Raw genomic sequence first — 25,161 nt, forward strand, 5'->3', positions numbered from 1 at the left:
CATAGCGGATAAAAGAGGCTCGACCAAGGCTTTCGTTTCAATGAAGCACTCCGCTTTAGAATGCTGTCCAGAGAGATAGTCATGGTTGCTTCGTCGAGTGGAGACAGCACGATGGAGTTCACTGTTCATTAATTGCTGGACGATGAAGGCGATTCTTGCTCTTGAATGCCCTGAATACCCTCACCGCGATGAGCGCTGAATATCAAAGCACAACCGCCTCGCCACTACGCTGTAGGAAAGATGCGGGATGCATCCGGTATTGCTAAATCATTATGCACATTGAATATCCCCTATTCATTGCTAGGAGAAGGCATGAGCTGCGTCACATTGGAATAAAATCTACGTCTCACCTTTCTTCGGGTTCTTTTGTACCACGCGCCATCCCATAGCAAAGTTTAGCATTTCTCTGTTTAACAATTCACCTATTTCTGCAATTCGAATATATTCCGAGCAATAAGTATTTCACGAACAAAGAAAAAGCGTCCAGTGCATAAAGGCGAACGAATACGCCAATAGTATTGCACATGACGCGCGCCGAATCGTTGTATGCAGCATCAAAGAAATCGAAGTGCATAAGCTCGAATTCAAGTTTTATTAATTGGCATTCTAACGAATCACTTTAGGGTAGGAATTTCAACTTAAAGGGTCCCGGAAGCTTTTGTTTGTCGTACGGCTAGACCTAGATCTACCAAGCAATACATTCTCAGAAGAATGTTGAGTAAGGGCTCTATAATAAAGCAGATACGAGTAGTTAAACATTACTCTCCTCTCAAGCCACGGCGTTCCCCCTCAACGTTGCATATTATGGGTCTACTGAAAGTTAATTCTACTGCAAATGAATTTCATCACTGGCTCACGGAAAGCAATTTCTCATTCGCCTGCTGTTGCGTACTCCAGGGTAGCGTATCGTACTGCTGCCGAGTTGTAGCGACGCCTGTTTAACGAAGCTCGACCGACGTTACTATTCGGTAGCGTGGCTTTGTCGGCGGGCTGTAGGCATCCGGTAGACCATGGCGACCAGGCAAGGACGAGACAATTTCTAGTTTGAAACTTGCATGGTTCATTCAAAGGTTGGTGAAAGATGAGGTGTTAAAAAGTACATTTCGGAGCCCCTTAAATAGGATCTCTGAAATCGTGGGAGGGATCTTGCTCCCGTCGACGACACGTGACAGCCACAAAGTCTGGTTTGTGGATAGGCGTCCCGCCTCCGTAGATAAACTAAGTTTGAGAATAACTTTGAAATAAATGTTAGAGATTTAGAAAAGAATACCAAGCCTGCTGCAAGGAAAGAGCGTCCCGCCTCCGTATATACCAAGCCGCAGGTCCGGGATTGTAGACACTTATTCTTTTCTTTTGCGTGTGGCTGGTTCGCGGAAGTTCTCCTGTAGAGCTTGACACTTCGAGGAAAGGGTCCCTCTAAAGTCGCACACACACAAAAGGGCCTGTAAACATTGCGGGGCTTCCGCCAGACCGGCGTACACTCGAGACAACCATGGTGAATTAGGAAGTCACACTTCGTTTCGATGAGGCATGGTGGTCGAGAAGCCATTTTGCACGGGGTGCTAGACGTCAACCGTGACACTGCAAAGCGTGCGATAGGCTGCGGTTCTCAGAAAACTTACTGCAATATTTTACTCTAAAGGAAGAAAGCTGATGAAAATGTTGCTTAATGCTGGCCTAAAACGTATCACAGTCTGTTTCATAGAAAATTTGGTGTTCACTTCACGTGAATATATGATGAGAGGTTATAAAATGAGAGCCCACTCATCACAGCTCTAGTTATCTCTCTCAGGTGACAGGTCGGCAGACAGGTCCATGTCGAAGAAAGTGGGAAGGGGGGGGGGCTAAGCGTGGCTCTACAGGACAGATCGTCCACCTCTCATGGTTTCTTGCATGGTTGTTGTCATCGGGTGTGGTTCCGCCCATGTAGGCGCCAGTGCTTTAGTGTTCCCACAGTCTTTTGTCCTCTTGTCAAGTTGCTACGCTAATGGCCTTCTTTTTGCGGCGTGCTGGTTGCCGGTGTCAACTCAGGACGTGTCAGGTGCGAAGGGCGGCGTTTTCTCGTGGAGGAGGGCAATTGCCTCGATAAGGGAAAGCGAAATGAAATATTTTCCAGACTTGAGAGGCTGAATACCAGGCCGATCATAACACTCTGCTTCCTATGCTTTTTGTCCTCAACACGTTCGCCGAGCGATCGGGGCTAACCCCCGCCTTCACTGGCTCTGCGTCATGATGTGTCGTCGCGCCCTCTACTTCTGGTGTTCCGGAGGCAGTGCACAAAGTCTCTCCAACCTCCACTAGCCGCCTGGCCGTCGATCCCCAGCGACAGCTATCCAAGCAACGTGCGTTGCGAACGCTCTGTCGCAGTGCTCGAGCGTGTCCAGTACTTCGGTAAACGCAGGTGACCTGGACGTTTCGACAGGTAGCCAGAGGCGCAAGTTAAAGTACCTCTGCACTACTTCCTCTCTGATGAAGGGGCTTTAGAGTGAGCCTGAGAGGCCGGCACAGTACAGCCACCTCGTGGCGCATAGCATAACAAGCTAAACACAGAGCTAATTCTGCTGTAACCGAGAGTAAAAGATTTCAAACATTCAAAAACACAACGAGTTCACGATTGTGTTGTTGCAGAAAATTTACACGAGTAGCAAAATGGAATACACTTGGGCACTACTATAGGCCGTTTTATTGAGAGCGCCGCCATTTTGCGATCACAGCGCCGTCTATCGTCCGGCGCCATGCTGGTATGTGGTATTGCGCTGGAGGGTGCACGGCGAACGTGCTGTTGACGACAAGTGGCAAGTTTTCGCGCTTTCCCGAGAGGTGTGAACAAGTTGATTGGATTGGGAAACTTCTGAGAGTGTCGTTACTAAGCTTATAGCGTCGATATAGCCGCAATATCAAACGGCGTCGGGCCTACAGGCGCTCCCGCAGCTGTGTCCGTGATATGAATAGGAAGCGAGTCAAGTCTCAACATTGTCGATGCGTAACGTATGCATGTAACGTGTTATTATTGTATGTCTAGCCTTGAACTTTATTAAGGTATCACTTGATCGTCATCATCATCATCAGCCTGGTTACGCCCACTGCAGGGCAAAGGCGTCTCCCCTACTTCTCCAACTATCCCGGTTGTGTACTAATTGGAGCCATGTTGTCCCTGCAAACTTCTCAATGTTATCCGCCCACCTAACTTTCTGCCGCCCCCTGTTACGCTTCCCTTCCCTTGCAATCCAGTCCGTAACCCTTGAAGACCATCGGTTATCTTCCCTCCACATTACATGTCCTGCCCATGCCCCCCATTTCTTTTTCTTGATTTCAACTAAGATGCCATTAACTCGCGTTTGTTCCCTCACCCAATCTACTCTTTTATTATCCCATAACGTTACACCCATCATTCTTCTTTCCATAGCTCGTTGTGTCGTCCTCAATTCAAGAATAATCTTTTTCGTAAGCCTCCAGGTTTCTGCCCCGTACGTGAGTTCTGGCAAGACACAGCTGTTATGCACTTTTCTATTGAGGGATAATGACAACCCGCTGTTCATGATCTGAGAATGCCTGCCAAACGCACCCCAGCCCATTTTTATTCTTCTGATTATTTCAGTCTCATGATCCGGATCTGCGGTCACTACCTGTCCTAAGTAGATGCATTCCCTTACCACTTCCAGTGCCTCGCTACCTATCCTAAACTGTTGTTCTCTGCCGAAACTGTTAAACAATACTTTAGTTTTCCGCAGTATAATTTTTAGACCCACCCTTCTGCTTTGCCTCTCCAGGTCAGTGAGCATGCATTGCAATTCGTCCCCTGAGTTACTAAGCAAGGCAATATCATCAGCGAATCGCAAGTTACTAAGGAATTCTCCATTAACTCTTATTCCTAATTCTTCCCCGTCCAGGTCTCTGAATAGCTCGTGTAAACACGCTGTGAATAGCATTGAAGAGATCGTATCTCCCTGCCTGACGCCTTTCATTATTGGGATTTTGTTGCTTTCTTTATGGAGGACTACGGTGTTTGTGGAGCCGCTATAGAAATGTTTCAGTATTTTACATACGGCTCGTCTACACCCTGATTCCGTAATGCCTGCATGACTGCTGAGGTTTCGACTGAATCAAACGCTTTCTCGTAATCAGTGAAAGCTGTGTGTAAGGGTTGGTTATATTCCGCACATTTCTCTATAACCTGATTGATAGTGTGAATATGGTCTATTGTTGAGTAGCATTTACGGAATCCTGCATGGTCCTTTGGTTGACATAAGTCTAAGGTGTTCGTGATTCTATTTGCGATTACCTTAGTAAATACTTTGTAGGCAACGGACAGTAAGCTGATCGGTCTATAATTTCTCAAGTCAATGGCGTCCCCTTTCTTATGGATAAGGATTATGTTAGCGTTCTTCCAAGATTCCGGTACGCTCGAGGTCATGTGGCATTGCGTATACAGCGTGGCCAATTTTTCTAGAACAATCCGCCCACCATCCTTCAACAAATCTGCGGTTACCTGATCCTCTCCAGCTGCTTTCCCCCTTTGCATAGTTCCCAAGGCTTTCTTTACTTCTTCAGGCGTTACTTCTGGGATTTCAAATTCCCCCAGACCATTCTCTCTTCCATTGTCGTCGTGGGTGCCACAGACACTGTATCAATCTCTATAGAACTCCTCAGCCACTTGAAGAATCTCATCCATATTAGTATGATATTGCCGGTTTTGTCTCTTAACGCATGCATCTGATTCTTGCCAATTCCTAGTTTCTTCTTCACTGCTTTTAGGCTTCCTCCGTTCTTGAGAGCATGTTCAATTCTATCCATATTATACTTCCTTACGTTAGCTGTCTGATGCTTGTTGATTAACTTTGAAAGTTCCGCCGGTTCTATTTAGCTGCAGGGTTAGAGGCTTTCATACATTGGCGTTTCTTGATCAGATGTTTCGTCTCCTCCGATAGCTTACTGGTATCCTGTCTAACGGAGTTACCACCGACTTCTATTGCACACTCCTTAATGATGCCCATAAGATTGTCGTTCATTACTTGAACACGAAGGTCCTCTTCCTGAGTTAAAGCCGAGTACCTGTTCTGTAGCTTGATCGGAATTTCTCTATTTTCCCTCTTACCGCTAACTCATTGATCGGCTTCTTATGTACCAGTTTCTTCCGCTGCATCCTGAAGTCTAGGCTAATTCGAGTTCTTACCATCCTATGGTTACTGCAGCGCGCCTTGCCGAACATGTCCACATATTGTATGATGCCAGGGTTAGCGCAGAGTATAAGGTCTATTTCATTTCTAGTCTCGCCCTTCGGCCTCCTCCACGTCCACTTTCGGCTATCCCGCTTGCGGAAGAAGGCATTCGTTACCCGCATATTATTCTGTTCTGCAAAATCTACTAATAACTCTCCCCTGCTATTCCTAAAGTCTATGCCATATTGCCCTACCGACTTGTCTCGGTCCTGCTTCTTGGCTACCTTGGCATTGAAGTCGCGCATCAGTATAGTGTATTTTGTTTTGACTTTACCCGTTGCCGATTCCACGTCTTCATAGAAGCTTTCAACTTCGTGGTCATCATGACTGGATGTAGGGTCGTAAACTTCTACGACCATCAATTTGTACCTCTTATTAAGTTTCACAACAAGACCTGCCACCCTCCCGTTAATGCCATAGAGTTCCTGTATGTTACCAGCTATATCCTTATAAATCAGGACTGCGACTCCTAGTTCTCGCCTCTCCGCTAAGGCCCAGTAGCACAGGACGTGCCCGCTTTTTAGCATTCTACATACTTCTTGTGTCCTCCTAACTTCACTGAGCCCTATTGTATCCCATTTACTGCCCTTTAATGCCTCCAATAGCACTGCTAGTCTCGTCGCACTATATAACGTTCTAGCGTTAAACGTTGCCAGGCTCAGATTCCAATGGCGGCCTGTTCGGACCCAGGGATTCTTAGAACCCTCTGCTGCGTCACAGGTCTGACCGCCGCCGTGATTAGTTGCTTCGGAGCTGCTGGGGACTGTGGGCCGGGGTTTGATTGTCGTATTCATATAGGAGGTTGTGGCGAAGTACTGCACCAGGCTGGCCAATACCGGTTCAGGCCACCGGTATCAGGTCGCACTCCAGGCCTGTTTATGCAATTTTATCAACACGCGGATTTTTTTTATCCGGTGGAAAATTGCGCTGCACCAGGATTCCAACCGCGGTCCTCTTGCACGTGAGGCGGATGCTCTACCTCTACGCGACCGCTTACCACACTCGATCAGGCGACAACAATCAGAGCTGTTTCCATGTGTCATGAGGTGTGCCGCACCAGCGCACATCTCAATTCAGGTAACTGAAGCTCCGAGGAAACACATTCTGCTAGCTTTCGTGCTCCTAAAATTTTTGCGGTACGATTTTTAAACGTGGTTTATCTGGCACCATGGCATCAACCTTTAAAATATAAAGAAATGTAAAATAACTCGATCGAAAGGGCTGTTAACAAGAATAAAATGAGCTTATGATAATGGCCGCGAATATGCAACGATCAACCAGACGCACGCGACACGTTGGAAGATTACGCGCACTGTTAGGCCTGGAATGGTGCCTCTGCGTGCAAAGGCACCTCGCCTACTCGAAAGAGGTGAAAAGCGAACTTCTCTTTGCAACAGCAACTTTATTTTCTGCAGTAGTACAGCACGCAATGAGGGGCGCGTCGAGAGCTTGCCGGCGTGTTTCGGAAGCATGGGAGAGCCCGTGCGTACTAGGGCTGGCCGGCACACGGAAGCAGTGACTTTGAGTCGTATTGCGCATTCACACGCTGCTTTATTGCACTGCTAAACTCGTTGAACCAGTTACTGCAGCATGCAAAGGACATTAACTACCGGTAATAGATATTTATTATTCTGCTGTTAATTTCATTGGCTGTAGACCTATCTGTGCACAACAGCTTGCTCACGCTGCGGTACTCAAGCTTGAAGTCGCCGGAGGACGCCATGTTTAGCTGGCTATAATGTGATACAATGGCAGATACGGAATCTTGATACTGCGGCCTTGTTTGGCTGGATAGATGAGCTGACGAAGGAATATGGAGAGAAACCATTGTACGACTGTTGGTGATAGCCGAGTTGAAAAATAACAACCATTCCACTCTGTGAAGATGGAATGGCAGCAAAAACTGATGACAGTGAAAGCTCTCAAACGAAAAGCAAAGTGCTTTCGCTACCGTTTCATCTTCACAAAGGGGAATGGTTATCATTTTTGCGTTTGCGAGTCTGGCGTCGTTTGCTTGTTCGGATGTACCGAGGCTCGCGATTGTCGTTTTCGTTCAGCTTCGCGGGAACGTTCTTCTTCGGTGGTCGTTTCACGCCGGCGCCGTTTACATTCTCCTCGCTGTTCGCTCCGGTGCTCCTCGTACGCATGTTGTTCTTCGGGTGTATGAACTATACGTGTCCGCCCCATCAATAACGCAGATTAATCCGGAAAGAGTTGTTGGGAAATGTTGTGATAGAAGAAGAAAAAGACCCTTGTACTGCTTGGTGCATCCTTGAAATGTAGCCTTAAGGAAGCAACTAAGACACTGCGTTATGTCAAATGGGGTTTTATATTTTTCAAAAGTGTGATGGTTTGTTTTGATGGAAAAAATGGAAATATATTGGTCTGCGTTTCCTTCTTATAGAGGAAGGGTAGCTGAGTATGAGACATCAGGTTATTTTCGCGTTCACCTGGGATTAGATTCTTTGCAACTACCTTTCTTGCTTATATCCAAATGTGTTTATGCTTCCCGGTCATAGTGAAAGGCAATACTTGATGGATCCAGCTGAAAAATAAGACGAAGTTGAACGCTTCTTGAGCGTGTTTAAGCTAGAACCCCATACTTTTGGCTAGTGCAAAGACGTAGTGTGTTCATGCCGCGCTTTCACGTCCGCAGTGGAGCACATTCATGCCGGCAGAGCTCCAACATCAATTCTCGCGATATAGCTTTAATTACACACTGTATACATCTTCATTGCAGGGTTCCAGTTGATGCAGAGACTTCTCAAGATGGCGACCCAAGCCTTGCAATTGAGACGTAAGTCACTTAGCAGGCCACAGAGCATTTGCGCAGGCTCTGCGACGAATACCTAACAGTACCAAAAATGCGATTGTAGTCCTGGTCGAGCCAAAGCCTCCCCCAGTTCATGTAAACGAAACAGAAAAGCTATTATTGTTTCTCTTAAGGGGACCTCCGGTATATAGCGACCATATTTGACCTGCTTACAATAACCAGTCCTTTGTATTGTTTATGTTTTTACAGACAAGGATTTTTTTCAAACTTCAATTTTTTATTGAACCCGCCGTGCTCCACTAACCGTCCTTAGTAGCTAGCAACACCTTATTTTTAAAGCAAATAACACTATTTGACTCTTTGGGTCGTTTTCGTGGCTCGTCGGTGAGCGGTGTCGATGGTCGGTCGTCGGATTCGAAAAGCAAAACTTTCGTCCTATCCCTATCGCGCTCTCCCTCCTTCGCTCATTTGTTCGGGCTATTCACTTCCATTGTCAATTGTTGTTTCCGAACAATTTTTTGTCCCTCTCGCTGCAGATCATATGAAGTGCTTCAGTCTTCTGCTTTTTGGCCAGCAACGTCTTCACATGGGTTGTATGTTGGAGCGACTATTTAACAGTGATTCTTTAATTGTCTATCCTTGGCACTTACGGAGTAGCAGTACGTTTCATGAAGCTAGGAATAGCAAAACGAATCGATCCAACTTGTGTCAACTAGAAACATCATAGTCTGCACAAGACGGGATAAGTGGTACGTCGGTGAGTGAGCGCTTTGCCAAGCTGCCTAAAGAGCAGCTTCTTTGTACCAGCTTTTCGTACCTTCAGAGCACAAAAAACATATTTGAATATTTATATATGTACAGGGCTTCCTGAGTTATGGTATCAGCAATATTGGTATGCAAATGCTGTTTGCACATGTTATTCAGGCGTGTGTTTTGGGTGACGTGCTTTTCGCGAACAAGTCAGCCAACACATGATTAGGAAAAGCTTGTTATTAATCTTCTAACTTTCCCGATTATCGTATATGAGAAATTGAAGATCGTATTAGAAGACTGTGTTCTGCGATTTTTCTAGAGGGCCTCTGTTAAATTTTACTAACAATGAACTTTGGCACTCAGAACGCTAATATTTCGCATTTTGAGGCGCGAGCTATGACACAATTATGAACTGGTGATGTAACTGATCCCGTAAGCACTCCACCTCTAGATGCTGGGCAGAGCTGGTAACAGCAAAACTCCTGCCCTCGACTGGCAAAGCAAGTATTCCTTGACCTTCCAGCTGCAATAAGCTACGTCGCACGGTATATTTGTCTTTGTATCGAAACTCGCATAGGTCAGTACATGGGAATGACATATTGTCAGTTTTGATGATCCATATCTTCGAACGTACGCACACTGGAAGAGTCAGACAAAATTACTGTTGTCTTCAAACCAAGCCTACCTCGTCAATTGTCGCAGCAGAGAGGGACGAAGGGATTGCTACACTTTAGGACGCCAGGCTTGTAGAAATGTTTATTACGGACTGGTGTTAACTTATGTGGATGACAGCATGCGTATGTGGGTGGCTCTGTCTCCATTATCTATTGCTTTCATATTTCTCTGTCTCTCTCTTGCCCACACTAGTAGCAAACTGGATTTGCTGTTTTAGTTTGCCTTCCGGCCTTCAGAATAAACAGTGCTGAGACTGGATGCAGAAAAGATTGGTCAGTGCCTCCATTTGTCAGCCTTTGTAGTGCTACAAGGGTGTAATGTCTTTGTAGTGCGAGCAAGGGTGTAATCTTTCGTCTCTCTTGACGTGTAATACCCTAGTTACGCGGGCGTGCTAGCCACAGTTAAGGCGCACCTCAGTTCCGGCTAACCGAAGTTACACCCAGTTGGACGGAAAGTCGAACTGCGGTTATTCCACTAACCATGGTCACTACAAACTGAGGTTGGCCACCTCAGTTAGCTCAGATTAACGAGGCTAACAGACAAAATGGCGGCACCCATGTGGTTGGACGAACGCGGCTCGGCTGCAACGAAGGTGACGGCCGAAACGTCTCCCCAAAGATGTCAACTGTTCTGTTTCAACAACAGAGTCGGTGATACGTATCTGAGACGACAATCCTGCCGCGCTGCGTTCGAACGCGCATAATGCGCGCATTTACGAGGAAATGACGCGAGCCCTGAACGCACGATAGCCTGCCAGCTAAGTACCGTACACAGCCAAGTAACTTCGCCAGAAGTTGGACAACTCAAACCAGCAGTACCGGTGAGTACGGGCACTTCACTAATCACGTTGTGATACTGTATAGCGACTGTATTTGTGCGTATGTGTCAGCTAAATCCGATTCGTAAACTCGATAGCGTGCAAAATAAGGTCTCGAACGCTGCGCCTGCCGGCGCAGTTGGACCTATTCTTATGTGTGTGCCACACGGGGCACAGTCGATCGCAGTCGAGTCCGATCGGAATCGAATTACTCGGTCGCGATTGGCTCCTTTGCGAAAACTATGGGAGAGTGGATCGCGGCCGGAAATTGCAGTCCGGATCGTGCTCGATAGCGAACGCCAGTATTAACTGAACATATTGCTCCGACATGCGATTTGGATGGGCCGAAGCAGAGACGAGGCATCTTGGATCCGGCCTTAGTTGAAACCGTGATAATGCATGTCCTTGCACGTTGAAGCCACAGCAATTCTAGTATATTGAAAAGGAAGCTCGCCAGCGAAAATCAAGCGACTGACGCTGCGTAAACGCGTGCCCGTTTTATTCTCGGCATCACCGGACGTTCACCGACCTTTTTCTGACATCTGTTTGACTGCTTCAAAAGATCAGGCAACTGAGATCTCACAATGTCTGCGTTCCTTGCGAGTTCACACTAAGCATTTGACATGGTAAACATTGTTTATGGGCCCAAAAATAGACATGCCAAGTAAGGACATACATAAAAAGTATGTGTGTGTTCTTCCTCCTTGCGTCTGTTTATGCGACCCAAAGTGATGTTAAGCAGAACATTCTCAGTCCGCCCTGTGGTAAGGAGAAGACGCAACACCTTCTCTGTGACAGTCCTCGCTATAATTTACGGAAGCGATCGCTCGCAAACGCGATAGCGCGCTTTGACCGAAGACCTCTAACAGAGGAACTTATTTTAAAATGCCGCCATCACAAGCCATCGCAGCAGAGGGCGACGAGGGCACTGTTGCAATTTTTAAGGGCAACAGAATTGGACGAGCAGCTGTAGCATGAACAGATGTTCATAGTGCTGCAAGTGCTACTGTGCTGTGCGGTGACAGTATGCGGCGACAGTGACCGACTGTGATTATATGTCTGTGCTCCTTTCTTTCTTTATCTTTACTTTGTTATCACTTTACCTTCCCCTCCCCTCTTTCCCCAGCGTAGGGTAGCAAACCGAATCTTCCCCTCCAGTTACCCTCCCTGCCTTTCCTCTCTCTCTCTCTCTCTCTCTCTCTCTCAGTCCGCCGAATGTTCAAGTGCATCGCAGTGCTCTCTTCTTTCCTGTACCTTTTGACCCGCCGTGGCTGCTCAGTGGCTATGGTGTTGGGCTGCTCTACACGAGGTGGCATTTCGATGGGGGCGAAATGCGAAGACACCCGTGTACTTAGATATAGGTGCATGTTAAAGAAACCCAGGTGGTCAAAATTTCCTCCACTATGGCGTGCCTCTTAACTAGAAAGTGGTTTTGGCACGGAAAACCCCATATATTTTTTCCTGTACCTTTTCTGTGCACAGTTCCAGAGAGGCGGGCGATATGTAAATGGCGAAAGCAGTGCCTGTCTGTGTGCAATTTTTTATATCTGTGATAAATAGCACCGTACCATATTGCAAAAACCAGCGTCTTCCAGTGGCTTCCAATGTGAAACCAGCGCGTTTTTTGGCACTGGATCGCACTGGGCACGCTGGCGCTCGCTGGGACTCACTCGGACAACCAGGGAGAACGCTGGATCATACTGGAAGAGACGCTGGTTCCACTGGTCGCACTGGTTTGTGCTGTACAGTTCGCTGGTTCTACAGTTCGCTGGTTCGCACTGGAAATTGCGCCGATTGTGTTTGTGCCGCGCTGGATCCAGTACGCAAGGACGAGCGTGCTGAATATTAAATGCTTTATACAGCTTCATGGCTTGATACGAGTGTCTTGTCTTAAATAACGCTATATCTTTGAGTCATAAAACTCTATTTGGTGTCGCAGCTTGGAATAAAGGTGCGTGAGCTGCATTGTTTATTCATGCACATTTGGCACTGAAGATCACTTTCGTTTTTTGCATTTTCCCTTTTGACTGAGCAGATAGCTAAATGCTTGAACGAAACCACGCAAACGCAGAGGATGCCGCGTTTTTTAGTAGTTCGGACGTAACATATGACTGGGAGTTGTCGCCGTTGTCGCAGTGTTGTGGAATGGACATGGAATGCAGAAGTCGTTCAGACGCGTGCGAAAGGAGCCCGAGTTCGAGGCCTACCGCTGACTGATATTATCGCACCGATAACAAAGCTTAGGTGATTCGTCCGCTTCCACTTTTCCTATTCTACTAAAAAATACACACATTTTAGCTTGCTCCAGGTATCCACGCCAAGATTGGTCCCCACCGAAGCTTAGGCCTATTGTATCGGCCGAGTCCCTCTGCACGCTATCGGCGTGTCTAGGCTGAGGAATCAAGAAGTCTAACAAGGATAAATCACTCAATATTTCAGGCTTCGCATCGGTGTTCTTAAATAAACACTTTTTTCATGTCTACAGTGCCAGCACAAGAAGCGATGACCGCCGATGTGACGCGTCATAAACACGCATATGTGCTGTCGCCGAAGGCTCCCAGCACAAGCCTGCGCTTCTCTGACGAAGATATATGACTAGACAGACGTGTTGATGAAAGGCATCACTGAACTAAGAAAACATTGCATATCCCTCGCGTGAAGAATAAGAAAGGGATATCGAAATCGGCAGTAACAGCTCATACAGCGTCCCGGGTCGGCGGTTCATTTAGGACTTTTTTTGAAGTTAAAATACCAATCGCAAGTGAAAATTGAGGCTGTGGAACTTCCGAGCATGCTACTGAATACGGACAGCAAATTTTTCTTTGTAGTACAGGCGTGAGTTTTATTGGCTGGGCGATAGCGCATCTACCATGTCTGTGCGAGACGTATATCTTGTCAGGATTGGGGGCTCAATCCCATCGCTCGTAACCACGTTGTCAAGATTGGAGTCCGGCATGAATTAGAAGGTAGCTGGCCCATGCCGTCGTCCAACTTTTCCACGCTGAGGACGTTGATGAAGGGAAGGACTGCTTCTCATCGAGAACGAGGAATATGGGTTTATTTACAGTATTTACATGCAGTTCATCAGTGTAGCATGATTGCGAGAGAAAGTACGTCAGTCTAAAATGACTGCTTGAGAGAGTACATCAGTCTAACATGACACACACACACACGCACACGCACACGCACACGCACACACACACACACACACGCACACGCGCACACGCACACGCACACACACGCACACACACGCACACACGCGCGCTCGCACACACACGCACACACGCGCCCGCACACGCACAGACGCACACACGCGCGCGCACACGCACGCGCACACACGCGCGCACACGCGCGCACACGCACACACACACGCACACACACGCACACACACAGGTTCATGGTCCGGAACCGACGTCACACGGACTTCGTAGAACTCGGCGCTGAGCCCCACAGCGCGGCCTCGTGCCCATTGTCTTGCGTCTTCGACAGCGCGTGGGAAGAGGCCTTGGTCGACGTTCCCGCGGCACTCCCCCACTCGCGGCCGACCCGGTTGGCGGTGTCGTGTTGCGGCACAAAGCCTGCTTCGTCGAACTCATTCAGTCACAATTTCGACGAGGCTAGAGCATAACGCCAAGGAAAGTTGCCGCCCCTGTAGCAAGTGGCTGGCAAAACTTGCACTTCCGCTGGCCGTTCTTAACAGCGCCTCCATGCCTCGGAAAATCTCGTCTGTCCAGCGCTGATAACTGCTGGGCAGGAAGAGAACGGCTGGTGGCCAGGTAGTGATGTCTTGGCTCGCAGCGACTACTTGCGTAAGGAAGTCACCGCCCCAAAACGTCCAACAGGGACAGGCAACTGCAAAACGAACCCCACAACACGGCTCTGCGCCTAGATGACGTACCTTGGCTCTTACTTTAGACCCGCTAGGATTCAAAGAAAACATAAGTGCACAAACAAAAAATGCTGCATTTCGCTATGCCAATTTCTGAAGCAATTTCGTGCTGACAAATTCAGCAATCATGGTGGGAATCCAGCTAAATGAGAGGGGATCTTCTTGACTTAACAAAATTAACACTAGTAACCCTAAAATTTAGGCGGAACCCTCAAACGCAGAATTCAAATTAGCCTGCTCAAACCACCCGCAATGCTGTGCAACTTTCCCTTTCTTTATCTAACGGAGAAGTTGTACTCTTGCAGAGTGAGGCCATCGGAGCAAGCGGCCATTTTTCTGTGACATTTGATTGAGCCACGTCAGAGGACAGTGGTCGGTCTCGAAGATGAACTTCGCTCCGTACAAGTAACACGACAATTTCTGGGCGGCCCAAACTAAACAAGCGCATTCCTTCTCTGAAGCGCTGCAGGCTTCCTCTCTCACATTTAGTTTACGGCTGGCATAGAGGATAGGATGCTCCTCGTTATCGTCGCCGACCTGACTAAGTACCACGCCCATGCCTCTGTCGCTTGCGTCGCATCGAACTTTGAATTCCTTTGTATAGTCTGGCGCGCAAAGTACAGGCCGAGAAACCAATAGCGTTTTCAAACTTTGGAAAGCGTTCTCTTACTCCTTATCCCAGTGTACGCTACTCGGTGCTCCCTTTCGGAGGGCGTCCGTTAATGGACTTGCCATTTGCGATTAATTCGGAATGTACCGTTGATAGTACCCCACAAGTCCCAAAAATGAATGAAGGTCTGTTTTCGTGCGTGGCTGAGAAAATTCTCTAATCGTAGCTAATTTCAGCTCGGCCGGCCGTCTCGTGCCTTGGCCGACAACATGGCCCAGATAAGTAACCTGTGAACAACCAAATGTACAGTTTTCCGCTTTCATCGTTAAGCCGGCTTCCCTCAACCGTGAGAACACCTGTTTGAGGTGGGATACGTGTTGTTCCCAGCTGTCCGAAAAAATTGCTACATCATCAAGATAGGGCAAGGCCAGTTCGTGCAAGTCTTTTAGCACAATATCCATTAACTATATATATGATCTGTCATGTCTACAATGATCTGTTTATATATATATATATATATATATATATATATATATATATATATATATATATATATATATATATATATATATAACAATAGCAACAGCCTAGTACTTTAGCAGTACGCCACGCCCGAATGTAGTCATTTGCGAATAATTTACCATGTTTCAGTTTCTCAGACATGTCTCGCACCTACATGGCAGTTACGTTATCGTCCCACAACTAAAACTTACGCCTCCATCAGAAAGAAAAAGTTGTCCATACTAAATGGTAGGACTTCAAGTGCCAGAACACTGATTTTCTAATGCGTTGCATATTTTAACTTCAAAAAACGTCTTAAGTGAACCGCCGACTCGGGACGCTGCATGGGCCGTCACTGCCGATTTCGATAACCTTTCTTGTTCTTTGCGCAAGCGAAATGAAGCATTTTCTTAGGTCAACAATGCGTTCTTATCTACGCGCCTCTGTAGTCACACATCTCTATCACAGAAGCGTTGGTTATTGCGCCTTATATACGTATGCTTATAAGGTGTCACATCGGTGGTCATCGCTTCTTGTGCTGACACTGGAGGCATGAAAACAATGGTTTACTTAAAAACACTGGTGCGAAAGCTGACCTATAGAGTGATTTTTCCTCGTTAGACTTCCTGAACCAAGACGGGAGTCATCTATTATAAGCAAATCTAAATCCATTACAGGAACGCCTCACGGACACTGACATCACAAGTGCGGTGAGCGTGCACGAAATGTAAACATGGACTACTGCTGAGCAATGAGCCCATCCTGACGCCATGTGAATAAAAGATAAATGAATGCATAGTACTACGAAACGAGTCGTTATTTGTAATATTTTTGTTCAAGAACATAGCTATCCGCGCAGCCAAAACGAAAATGCAGAAAACAAAATTGACCTTGCAGCGTCACGTATATGCACGCATAAACGGAGCAGCTCGCGCAACTTTTTTTCCAGGCTGCGACACGAAATTAACACATATAAAACTATACCGTTGTGTAGGACAGGAAACTATTATCTCCCGATAAAATTGTATCAAGCATATAATAGTCAACTGCGTCAATACTCCTTGCGTACTGGAACAAATGCCGCGCTAACGAAATCAGCTCAGCTTCCAGTACTAGCCAGCGAACTGCAGCGAGAACCAGCGCGTTTACAGCATTTATCTGTGCGCCCCAGCGTCATACCAGTGAAACCAGCGTTTCGTCCGTTGCAGCAAAGCTCTTACCCAGCCATTTCACCGGTGTCCCATGACTCCCAGCGAGTGCCAGCGTCCTTAATGCGATCCAGTGGGAACACACACACACACACACACGCACACACACGCACACGCACACACGCGCACGCACGCGCACGCACGCGCACGCACGCGCACGCACGCGCACGCGCACGCACGCACGCGCACGCACACACACGCGCACACACGCACACGCGCACACGCACGCACACACACGCGCACACACACGCGCACACGCACACACACGCACACAGACGCGCACGCACGCGCACACACACGCACACACACACACGCACACGCACGCACACGCACGCGCACGCACGCACGCACACGCACGCACGCACGCGCACGCACGCGCACACACGCATGCACACGCACGCGCACGCACGCACGCACACGCGCACGCACGCACGCGCGCACGCACGCACGCACGCACGCACACGCACGCACGCAAGCACACACACGCACACACACACGCACACACACACACGCACACACACGCACACACACACACACGCACACGCACGCACGCACGCACACACACGCACGCACACACACGCACGCACACACACGCACACACACACACGCACGCACGCACGCACCAGGGTTTCACACTGGAAGATGCTTGTTTTTGCAGTAGTATAACCGCTATTGCTCAGGTCAAGGATTACTGTGTTCTTCGTTCTGAAGGTGTGGGGGCGAGCAAGTTGTTTCGGCTCTTTTGACGAGGCTTCGGACTACAGAAAAGTTGGGGCAGGTGGGGTGATTAGAATTAAAGTGTAGTTATCGTCGTGTAGTTGCCGGTTTTATCGCGTTCCAGTGTAAATTGTACAGCCGGCTCGATGTAGTTCAAGTGAGCAAATTGTTCACCTCGGATGCCTTCATGCACCACGCAAAAAAAAAAAAAAAATCAATTGTGCACGACGTCGGGTAACATCTGTCGTGCGCCAGGAATACTTCCTGCCGTTTACTCTCAACGACTGCGAAAAGTGTCCGCGCGCCTTTGCAAAGTGTTAAAAAAAGAAACGCATATCAGTACTATCTCACCCCTGCTCAACGAGCAGGGGTGAGATAGTACTGAGGTGAGCAGGGTGAGAGCAGAAATTTGGTTGGAATTTCTATGTTATTTATTGAGTTGCTCCCAACCAGTCATATATCTGTGAATATATCTGTGGAACCCCGCGTTCTTATCGGTTCGCGCTGATGTCCGTTCAAATCAGCGTCCAAAAATTTGGTTTCTGTCAGTGACACTGGCTGGAAGTTAGCTCTTGGGTAAACACTATCTTTTGTTTTTGGATAGCCAGGTCTTTGTCATGTCGCCACGAATGTAGTCGATTTATATTTCCATGAGCTACCCAATGACTTTCCGACGCTCGTTCTGACAACAGGGCGCCTGCTGGGGTGACACTAGAAAACAACCATGACGCAGACACTGTGGATTTGCATCGGATGGATCATCCCTCTTCTCCAGAACCCGGAAGCGCTTCAAATCGGTAAGGGAACTGCATAAACGCGTGAAACATTGCTCAAGAATCCAGCTAGTCTAAAGCATGAAGTTATTTATAATGTTGGATGCTGGCTGCCCCCTAACGATGCTTGTTTCCTTCGTAACGTATATGTGCAATATGGCCGGACTGATTATATAATTGCGGACAATATGGAGGGAACAAATTGACCAGCTCCTATACTTATATGATCAGAGGAATGCGGACAAACACGCGGATACTTCTCCGCAAACGAGGTCAAATAATTGGCATCGCATGGCCAAAAATACTCCACAACAAAACAAAAATTTGATTAAAGCAAACTGTTCAAAATCCCGCTTGTTTGAATATTAAATTAACGTTCTGCCCATTGTTTCAATCTCTTGGAATACGGCTTAATAAGTGGAACGCTTTCAAGAAAAAAGGTTGAAAAGCAACTTTTGCATTCATTTTAGTGCTTCCATGGGATAAGAAAGTTACTGTGATAGTTTCAAAGTCAACTTGCTCGTTTCGAATAATACTTAAAAGTTTTATATAATGGTTTCAGTGAAAGCCAGCTAGAAATTTCGCCATTTGAAGCCACCAGTCACTTTGAGAACGTAGTTACACTGCCATGCTATTGGTATTAAAACAGCTGCGCCGCGAAAAATCAGTTATCACGGTGAAATACAGCTGATGAATTTTACGAGCTGCTTGGAAGAAGCAATAAACACAGCTGCGGTTTTAATTTGCATACGACAGTGGCTTACCACTTTTTCTTGGAAAACGTGAACTATAAAAAGATATCAACGGCATTATTGAACGATGCAGACAAAAATCTTCCTACTTCCTCCTGAATTGCAGTGCAAGCGCGAAGAGCAAGATTTTTTAAATATTGTGAGAAATAATAGCACTAATAATTATAAATAGATAATTTAATTAATAAATATAATAAATAATTAATAACTAATAATTAGGCCCTTATTTAAAAAAAACACTGTGGCTAGAATGGTTTGCAAGAGGAAAGCATGAAGATGGCGCTTGCTTGCCAGAGCGTGCAATTTCGGAGCCTGTAGACCACACGTCAGGCAATCCCATATTATTAGCCAATGCAGGCGACCACTAGCAAACACCACTTACGAACGAAAAGGCGGCGAAGTATAGACGGCAACTTTCCTCTGACTTTTGAGGCGCTCACATATTCGGCATTCGCGTTTGGCTGCAACGGGTAACCTGCGATGTGCTCGTTTCCAGGAGGGGGCGGCGACGAGACGTAGACGATGACGACGACGACAGCACGCTGCGCGGTGGTGAAGAAGCCTCGCTGCAGAAAAGCCTGGACGCCTGCATCGGCCAGCTGGTGGCCATGAACCGGTCGTCCTCGTCGGCACGGTCGCGACCGGACGGTTCCGGCGACGAATGCCACTACCACGGAATGTCGATCGCGGCCCGGTTGCGTCGCCTCGACGACGTCGCGCTGCCGCAGGTGCTGCACCGCATCAGCGCCATCTTGGTGGAACATGGCGTGTGAGGAGTGAAAAACTGTCTGGCGAACACAGTGTTTGGTTGCGTTTTCATGTGCCAAAGGCACTGCATTTGTCATCGGGGTGCGACCAGAGATGGCGTCAGCGTCGCAAGTGGCATGCCTGTGTGGAACCATGATGAATGTGCTCTGGAGTGTTTGTTGTGTTCTAATACGTCTCTCCCTGCTTTCATGCTATTGTGAAGTGATGACGTGGACTTAACACGTGTATTTCACGATGCCTGGAACATCAGTAAATATGATTAGTTTTTATTATTTCTCGTTCCTGCGCGAACACTGAGTGATGCGTGCGACGACTGTCTGTGATGTTGCTTGAAGGCTAAAGCCGATCCCCAGAACTACTCAGAAGTGCCGTAGCATACAAAACAAACCTAAGTCTCGCTTTTTTCTAGATGGTGACTCTGAGTATGTTAGACAACATCATAACGCTAACTTTAGTTGGCTGAAGTTGTAAGGAATTCGTGTTTCTTTTTGTATATGCATGCGTTTAACCTTTACATAAACAAATGCACCTTCGCTGCTGTTCTTAACCAGAAAATGTAATCAACCTGTCAGCACGCAACATTTATAGTGCTCGTCTGAGTATGCACACGGGACACGTTGCTTGAATTGATTTTCTGCTGACATTTGCGACAGCTGGCTGCATAAAGACTGTGCCAAAGTATTGTGCTCGAAGTGAGTGACTGCTAACCTGATAATATTGTATAAATAACTGAACCGAATACCGGTGCCCGCAGCAACGCTCCAAACAGCAGCTGTTTTCAGAGTTGCATGCTTCATTTCAGGTGCGCTGCAGCATTAGAATACTAACATGGAATTTTCGAGTTGTCATTTTTAAATGAAAGTGATGCATGATTGATGAACTGATGCTTAATTGAAATGTACTGATGCTTAATTGATGCTGAAGATTTATTTATGGTTGTTTTGAAAAACCAGTTTGGGTCTCGGTACCAAGAAAGTAAACCTGTCACGGTGGCATAATAGACTGGCTCGCGCCGTTCTTGCTATGGCGGCGGATACCATACGTCAGCGCTGCCACAGAAACAGGGACAGCGTGTTCGCTTTTTTGTGTCCGTCGAAATGCATTGGTGTTCCAGTTAGTTTTGTGCTTCAATGCATAAAACAGCGGTTCCCAAAAAGAATTAACTGGAACGCCAATGCAATTTGTCGGACACCTTGAAAATTAGTATCTCGGAACTTGTGCTGTTCAGAGAATTCGTTCCAATTGGATACGCCGTGCAATCTCAGCGGCTATAATTCGTAGATTTAAATATGTGGCGTAAAGTAATTAATTGAAAAGTGAATTAAAAAGTAAGAAAGTTAAAAAGAAAACAAACTCCGAAATTCCTTGGGTGACTAGGGACCTTTCGCCATTTATCACGTCGTGTGGCCAGGTTATGTCGATCAAACCGCCCTGGCGACTCAACAAAACTCATGCAGTTCCATAGCGCTAAAAAGGAACTTTGTTCTAAAATGGTTGCTGCAAAAGAATTTTATTACAAGGTAACCTTGCCAAAATTAATGAAGACTAATCCCCGTCAATTTTGGAAAGCTATCCTACTACCTGGGTCATCGTCGGACACGTTCATAATTAACAATGTTGCAGTTTCTGATACCCAGACAATACCTTCTTCTTTTACAACTTACTTTCGCTCTGTATTTACGGCTGATAACTCGGTAATCTCTGTTCTTGATTCTGAACCATACCTTTCAATCTACGATGTGTCACTGTCTCCTGCTTAACCTTACACCTAGACACCAAGAATTCGTGGTCCTTGCGGTATCCCGACTATTTTGCTTGTTCGTTACTCTCTTTGGTACAGCAGATATCTAAAAATTCAGAAAATCTCTCTCAACCGCCACCCTGCTTCTCTCGCTCGTGGAAACTTGCTTCAATTCTCCCCTTATTTAAATCAGGTAAAGTTCAATTGTTATCTACCTATAGGCCCATCTCCATAACAGCATATTTGTGTAAATCACTCGAACCACTTTATCGTTAAACATATTGTTGCGCGAACGAAGGATTAAGACCTGGAGACTATTTACAAAGTATATTTCTCTAGGATAACTGCAGCACTGGCCAGTTCAACCAACAGCTCGAGAGTCAGAGAGCGTTTGTCGTCTTCGTCGGGGCTCCCGCGTGCATCGTCCACACGAAACACGCAATCTGCACGCATCACAATCCTCGGCGGCAGAAACACCGTCCAGGTGCGTCTAAATATCGGTGATAACAGGAGAGTAACATGGTTTGAGGCGTGCGACATGCACGTCAGTGGAATTCGAGGCAGATGAGGCACTGGTACCGACTGGGGCGATTTCGTACGTAACTGGATTCACGGTACGTAGCACTCGATGTGGGTCTGTGTACCGAGACAGGAGTTTTTCTGACAGGCCAACGTAACGAGTCGAGGACCACATGAGTACCAGAGATACAGGCGAAAAGTGGACGTCTTTGTGTTGCCGATCGTACAAACACCGTTGCTTCTCTTGGGAGGTCATGAGGCGAGCGCGGGCAATTTCTCGTGTTTGGGATGCCCAGGTGATGAGACCCGCTCGTCTGTACTGCGGCGGATAGAAGAGATGCGTCCTGTGGTAATGTGGGTTCTCGGCCGAACAATAGAACGAACGGGGAATAACCGGCAATGTCGTGACGCGAAGAATTATATGCAAAAGTCACATAGGGTAGGGCAAAGTCCGAATCAGTATGGTCGGACGAAACATACTTTGCAAGAATGTCTGTTATGGTACGATCCAGGTGCTCCGTGAGACCATAAGGCAGGGGATGGTAAGACGTAGTGAGCTCGTTCTTGGGTGAGCAGGGCTGCAGGATGTCGGCGATGAGTTTATAAAGAAATATCCGACCATGGTCAGTGAGCAGTTGGTGTGGAGCACCATGGGGCACAATCAGTTCGCGTAAAAGAAAATTGGCGACATCGGTGGCACAGATTGTTGGAAGAGCTCTGGTGATGGCCTAGCGCGTGGAGTAATCTGTCGCCACAGCGACCCACTTACTGCCAGACGTGGTTAGAGGGAAAGGGCCAAGTAAGTCGAAGCCAACGCGAAAGAACGACTCCGAAGGAATGTCAAACGGTTGAAGGCACTCGGCAGGGAGCGTCTATGGTGTTTTTCGGCGCTGGCATTTCTCACACGCCGCAACGTATTTCCGGATGGAGCGAACAAGGCCTGGCCAAAATAAGCGTCGGCGAATCCGGTCGCAAGTGCGAGAAACGCCAAGGTGAGCTGCCGTTGGTAAATTGTGAAGTTCTTGGAGAACAGCTGACCGGAGGTGGTTGGGAATGACGAGGAGTAAGGTAGGACCGTCGGGGTGTACATTGTGGCGGTTTAATACACCATCCTGGAGAACAAAAAGGTGAAGGGACGAATCAGAAGGCGAAGATTCCAAGCCATCAATGATGTCGCGCAAGTTGGCATCACGGCGTTGCTCGTCGGTATCGTGTAGCAGCTAAGAAACGGAGAAAACGCAAGCGTCGGCATCGGGGTCAGGGTCGGCGGGTGGTTCGTCCACTGGATAGCATGATAAACAGTCTGCCCCTTAATGTAATCGGCCCGACTTGTACGCTAACTGCATAGGAATATTCTTGCAGCCGCAGAGCTCAGTGACCAAGCCAGCCGGTAGGATCCTTGAGTGAGGAAAGCCAGCAGAGCGCGAGGTGGTCCGTGATTACAGAGAAGTGCGTGCAATACAAGTACGGGTGGAATTTGGAAACCGCCCAGACGAGAGCCAGGCATTCACTACCTGTAATCGAATAGTTGCGCTCCGCTGCTGTGAGGAGGCGGCAAACGTAGGCGATAACACGATATTGACCCTGTTGGCGCTTGGCTAACACTGCTCCGATGCCGCGACCACTGGCATCGGTACGCACCTCTGTAGGAGTGGACGCGTCGAAGTCGGCCAGTATAGGTGGCGTGTTGAGAATGTTGGTGAGGTGGGCAAACGCGGCAGTTTGAGCGCGTAAACGGCACGTCCTTCTTTAGAAGAGCAGTAAGGGGTCGGGCAATCGCTGTGGAGTCTTTAACGAAGCGTCGGAAGTAGGAGCAGAGTCGGACATACCTTCGGACGTCTTTGACAGACTAAGGTACAGGAAAACACGTGACAGCACGAATTTTCTCCAGGTCCAGCAGGTTTAATACCAGAAGCGGCGAGGAGGTGGCCCATCACTATAATCTGCCGACGACCGAAGTGACACTTCGATGAACTTGGTTGGAGCCCAGCCTCGCGGAACACTTGGAGAACAGCTGATAAGCGCTCAAGGTGTGTCTCAAATGTAGGTGAAAATACGAGAACGTCGTTTAGGTAGCACAGGCATGTTGGCCATTTGAACCCTTGAATCAGAGTCCACCATACGTTCGAACGTTGCAGGGGCGTTGCGTAGACCGAATGGGATAACATTGAATTAATTAATATAGACCACCACGCGCTCTTGGTCCTCTTCATCCAAAGAAATTTGCCAATAACCAGACCGAAGGTCTCGATGAAAAGTTGTCGGCGCTGTGGAGACAATCGAGGACGTCGTCAACGCGAGGCAAGGTGTACACGTCTTTCTTGGTAATGTGGTTTAGATGACGATAATCTACGCAGAAACGTCATGTGCCATCTTTCTTTTTAACAAGCACCACGGGTGACGCCCAAGGGCTCCACGAAGGTTCAACAGTGTTCCCCTCATCTTGAATAACCTTACTTTCTGGAGCCGAAACTTGATATGGCAGGCGATGAATAGGCACCACCAGTATTTATCTGATGCTTAACAATTGGGTGAGGGAACAAACGCGAGCTAATGACATCTTAGTTGAAATCAAGAAAATGAAATGGGGGGTGGGGGGGAATGGGCAGGACATGTAATGAGGAGGGGAGATAACCGACGGTCATTAAGGGTTATGGACTGGATTCCAAGGGAAGGGAAGCGTAGCAGGGGGCGGCAGAAAGTTAGGCGGACGGATGAGATTAAGAAGTTTGCAGGGACAACATGGCCACAATTAGCACATGACTGGGGTAGTTGGAGAAGTATGGGTGAGACCTTTGCCCTTCAGTGGGCGTAACCAGGCTGATGATGATGATGATGATGATGACAATTTAAGTCTGGCTCAATTGGGGTTTGTTGAGGTCGAAGATGTCGTAGTAGGAAGCCAAAAGGCGATACAGAGCTGCTGCTTGCTCAGGCAATAGGTCCGCAGCAATCATGGGACGAAATGCTGCGTCAGGGAAAGTGGCATCCTGTGAAGGATGGTGAAGAAGCTGAGCAGACGTCCACTGCAAACGTCGCAACGTGATCATCTCCTATACCACGCAGCCTTGCAACCGATATGCCTTGGGGTAGAACTTTCTTTGTCAGGCCAAAATTGACGACGTGGAGGCATGTCCGATTATCGGTGACGGTGACGACCGAGTGGGGCATGTGATATTGAGCATCAAAAGGACACCAGTAACAGGTGTGGCGACGTAATCACCGTCGGGTACAGAAAAAGATTACAGGAAATCGACGACAGTCAAGGCTTTGGGCGGCAGGCGGACGAAGGCGGTCGGGCTCAAGCTGTTCGGCAGTCCGGCATGAATACGCGCGAGTAGAGGAAGTTCGAGGCAAAGGGTACCGGCAGAACAGTCGACCAAAGCTGAATGCGCCGTAAGAAAGTCGAGTCCGAGGATTAGCTCACGGAGAGAATTGGTCAGCAC

At 47.7% G+C, this 25,161-nt stretch overlaps 1 protein-coding gene across 2 annotated transcripts in view; it reads left to right on the forward strand.

Annotated features, from left to right (window-relative positions):
• The window catches only part of LOC142573097 (uncharacterized), a 33,714-nt gene extending 12,823 nt beyond the window's left edge, over positions 1-20,891 (forward strand). Inside the window, exons 5-7 of one of the 2 annotated variants that reach the window (XM_075682618.1) lie at positions 7,960-8,016; positions 17,855-17,959; positions 19,184-20,890. In XM_075682618.1, the coding sequence (XP_075538733.1) occupies positions 7,960-8,016; positions 17,855-17,959; positions 19,184-19,460 (439 nt within the window). In that variant the 3' untranslated portion in view covers positions 19,461-20,890. Of the gene's footprint in view, positions 1-7,959; positions 8,017-17,854; positions 17,960-19,183 lie in introns of both variants that reach the window. The other variant, XM_075682619.1, reaches the window with a different exon arrangement.
• The last annotated feature ends 4,270 nt before the right edge of the window (positions 20,892-25,161 follow it).

The sequence above is a fragment of the Dermacentor variabilis genome, chromosome 2, assembly GCF_050947875.1.
Source record: "Dermacentor variabilis isolate Ectoservices chromosome 2, ASM5094787v1, whole genome shotgun sequence".
In the NCBI taxonomy this organism is placed as follows: domain Eukaryota; kingdom Metazoa; phylum Arthropoda; class Arachnida; order Ixodida; family Ixodidae; genus Dermacentor; species Dermacentor variabilis.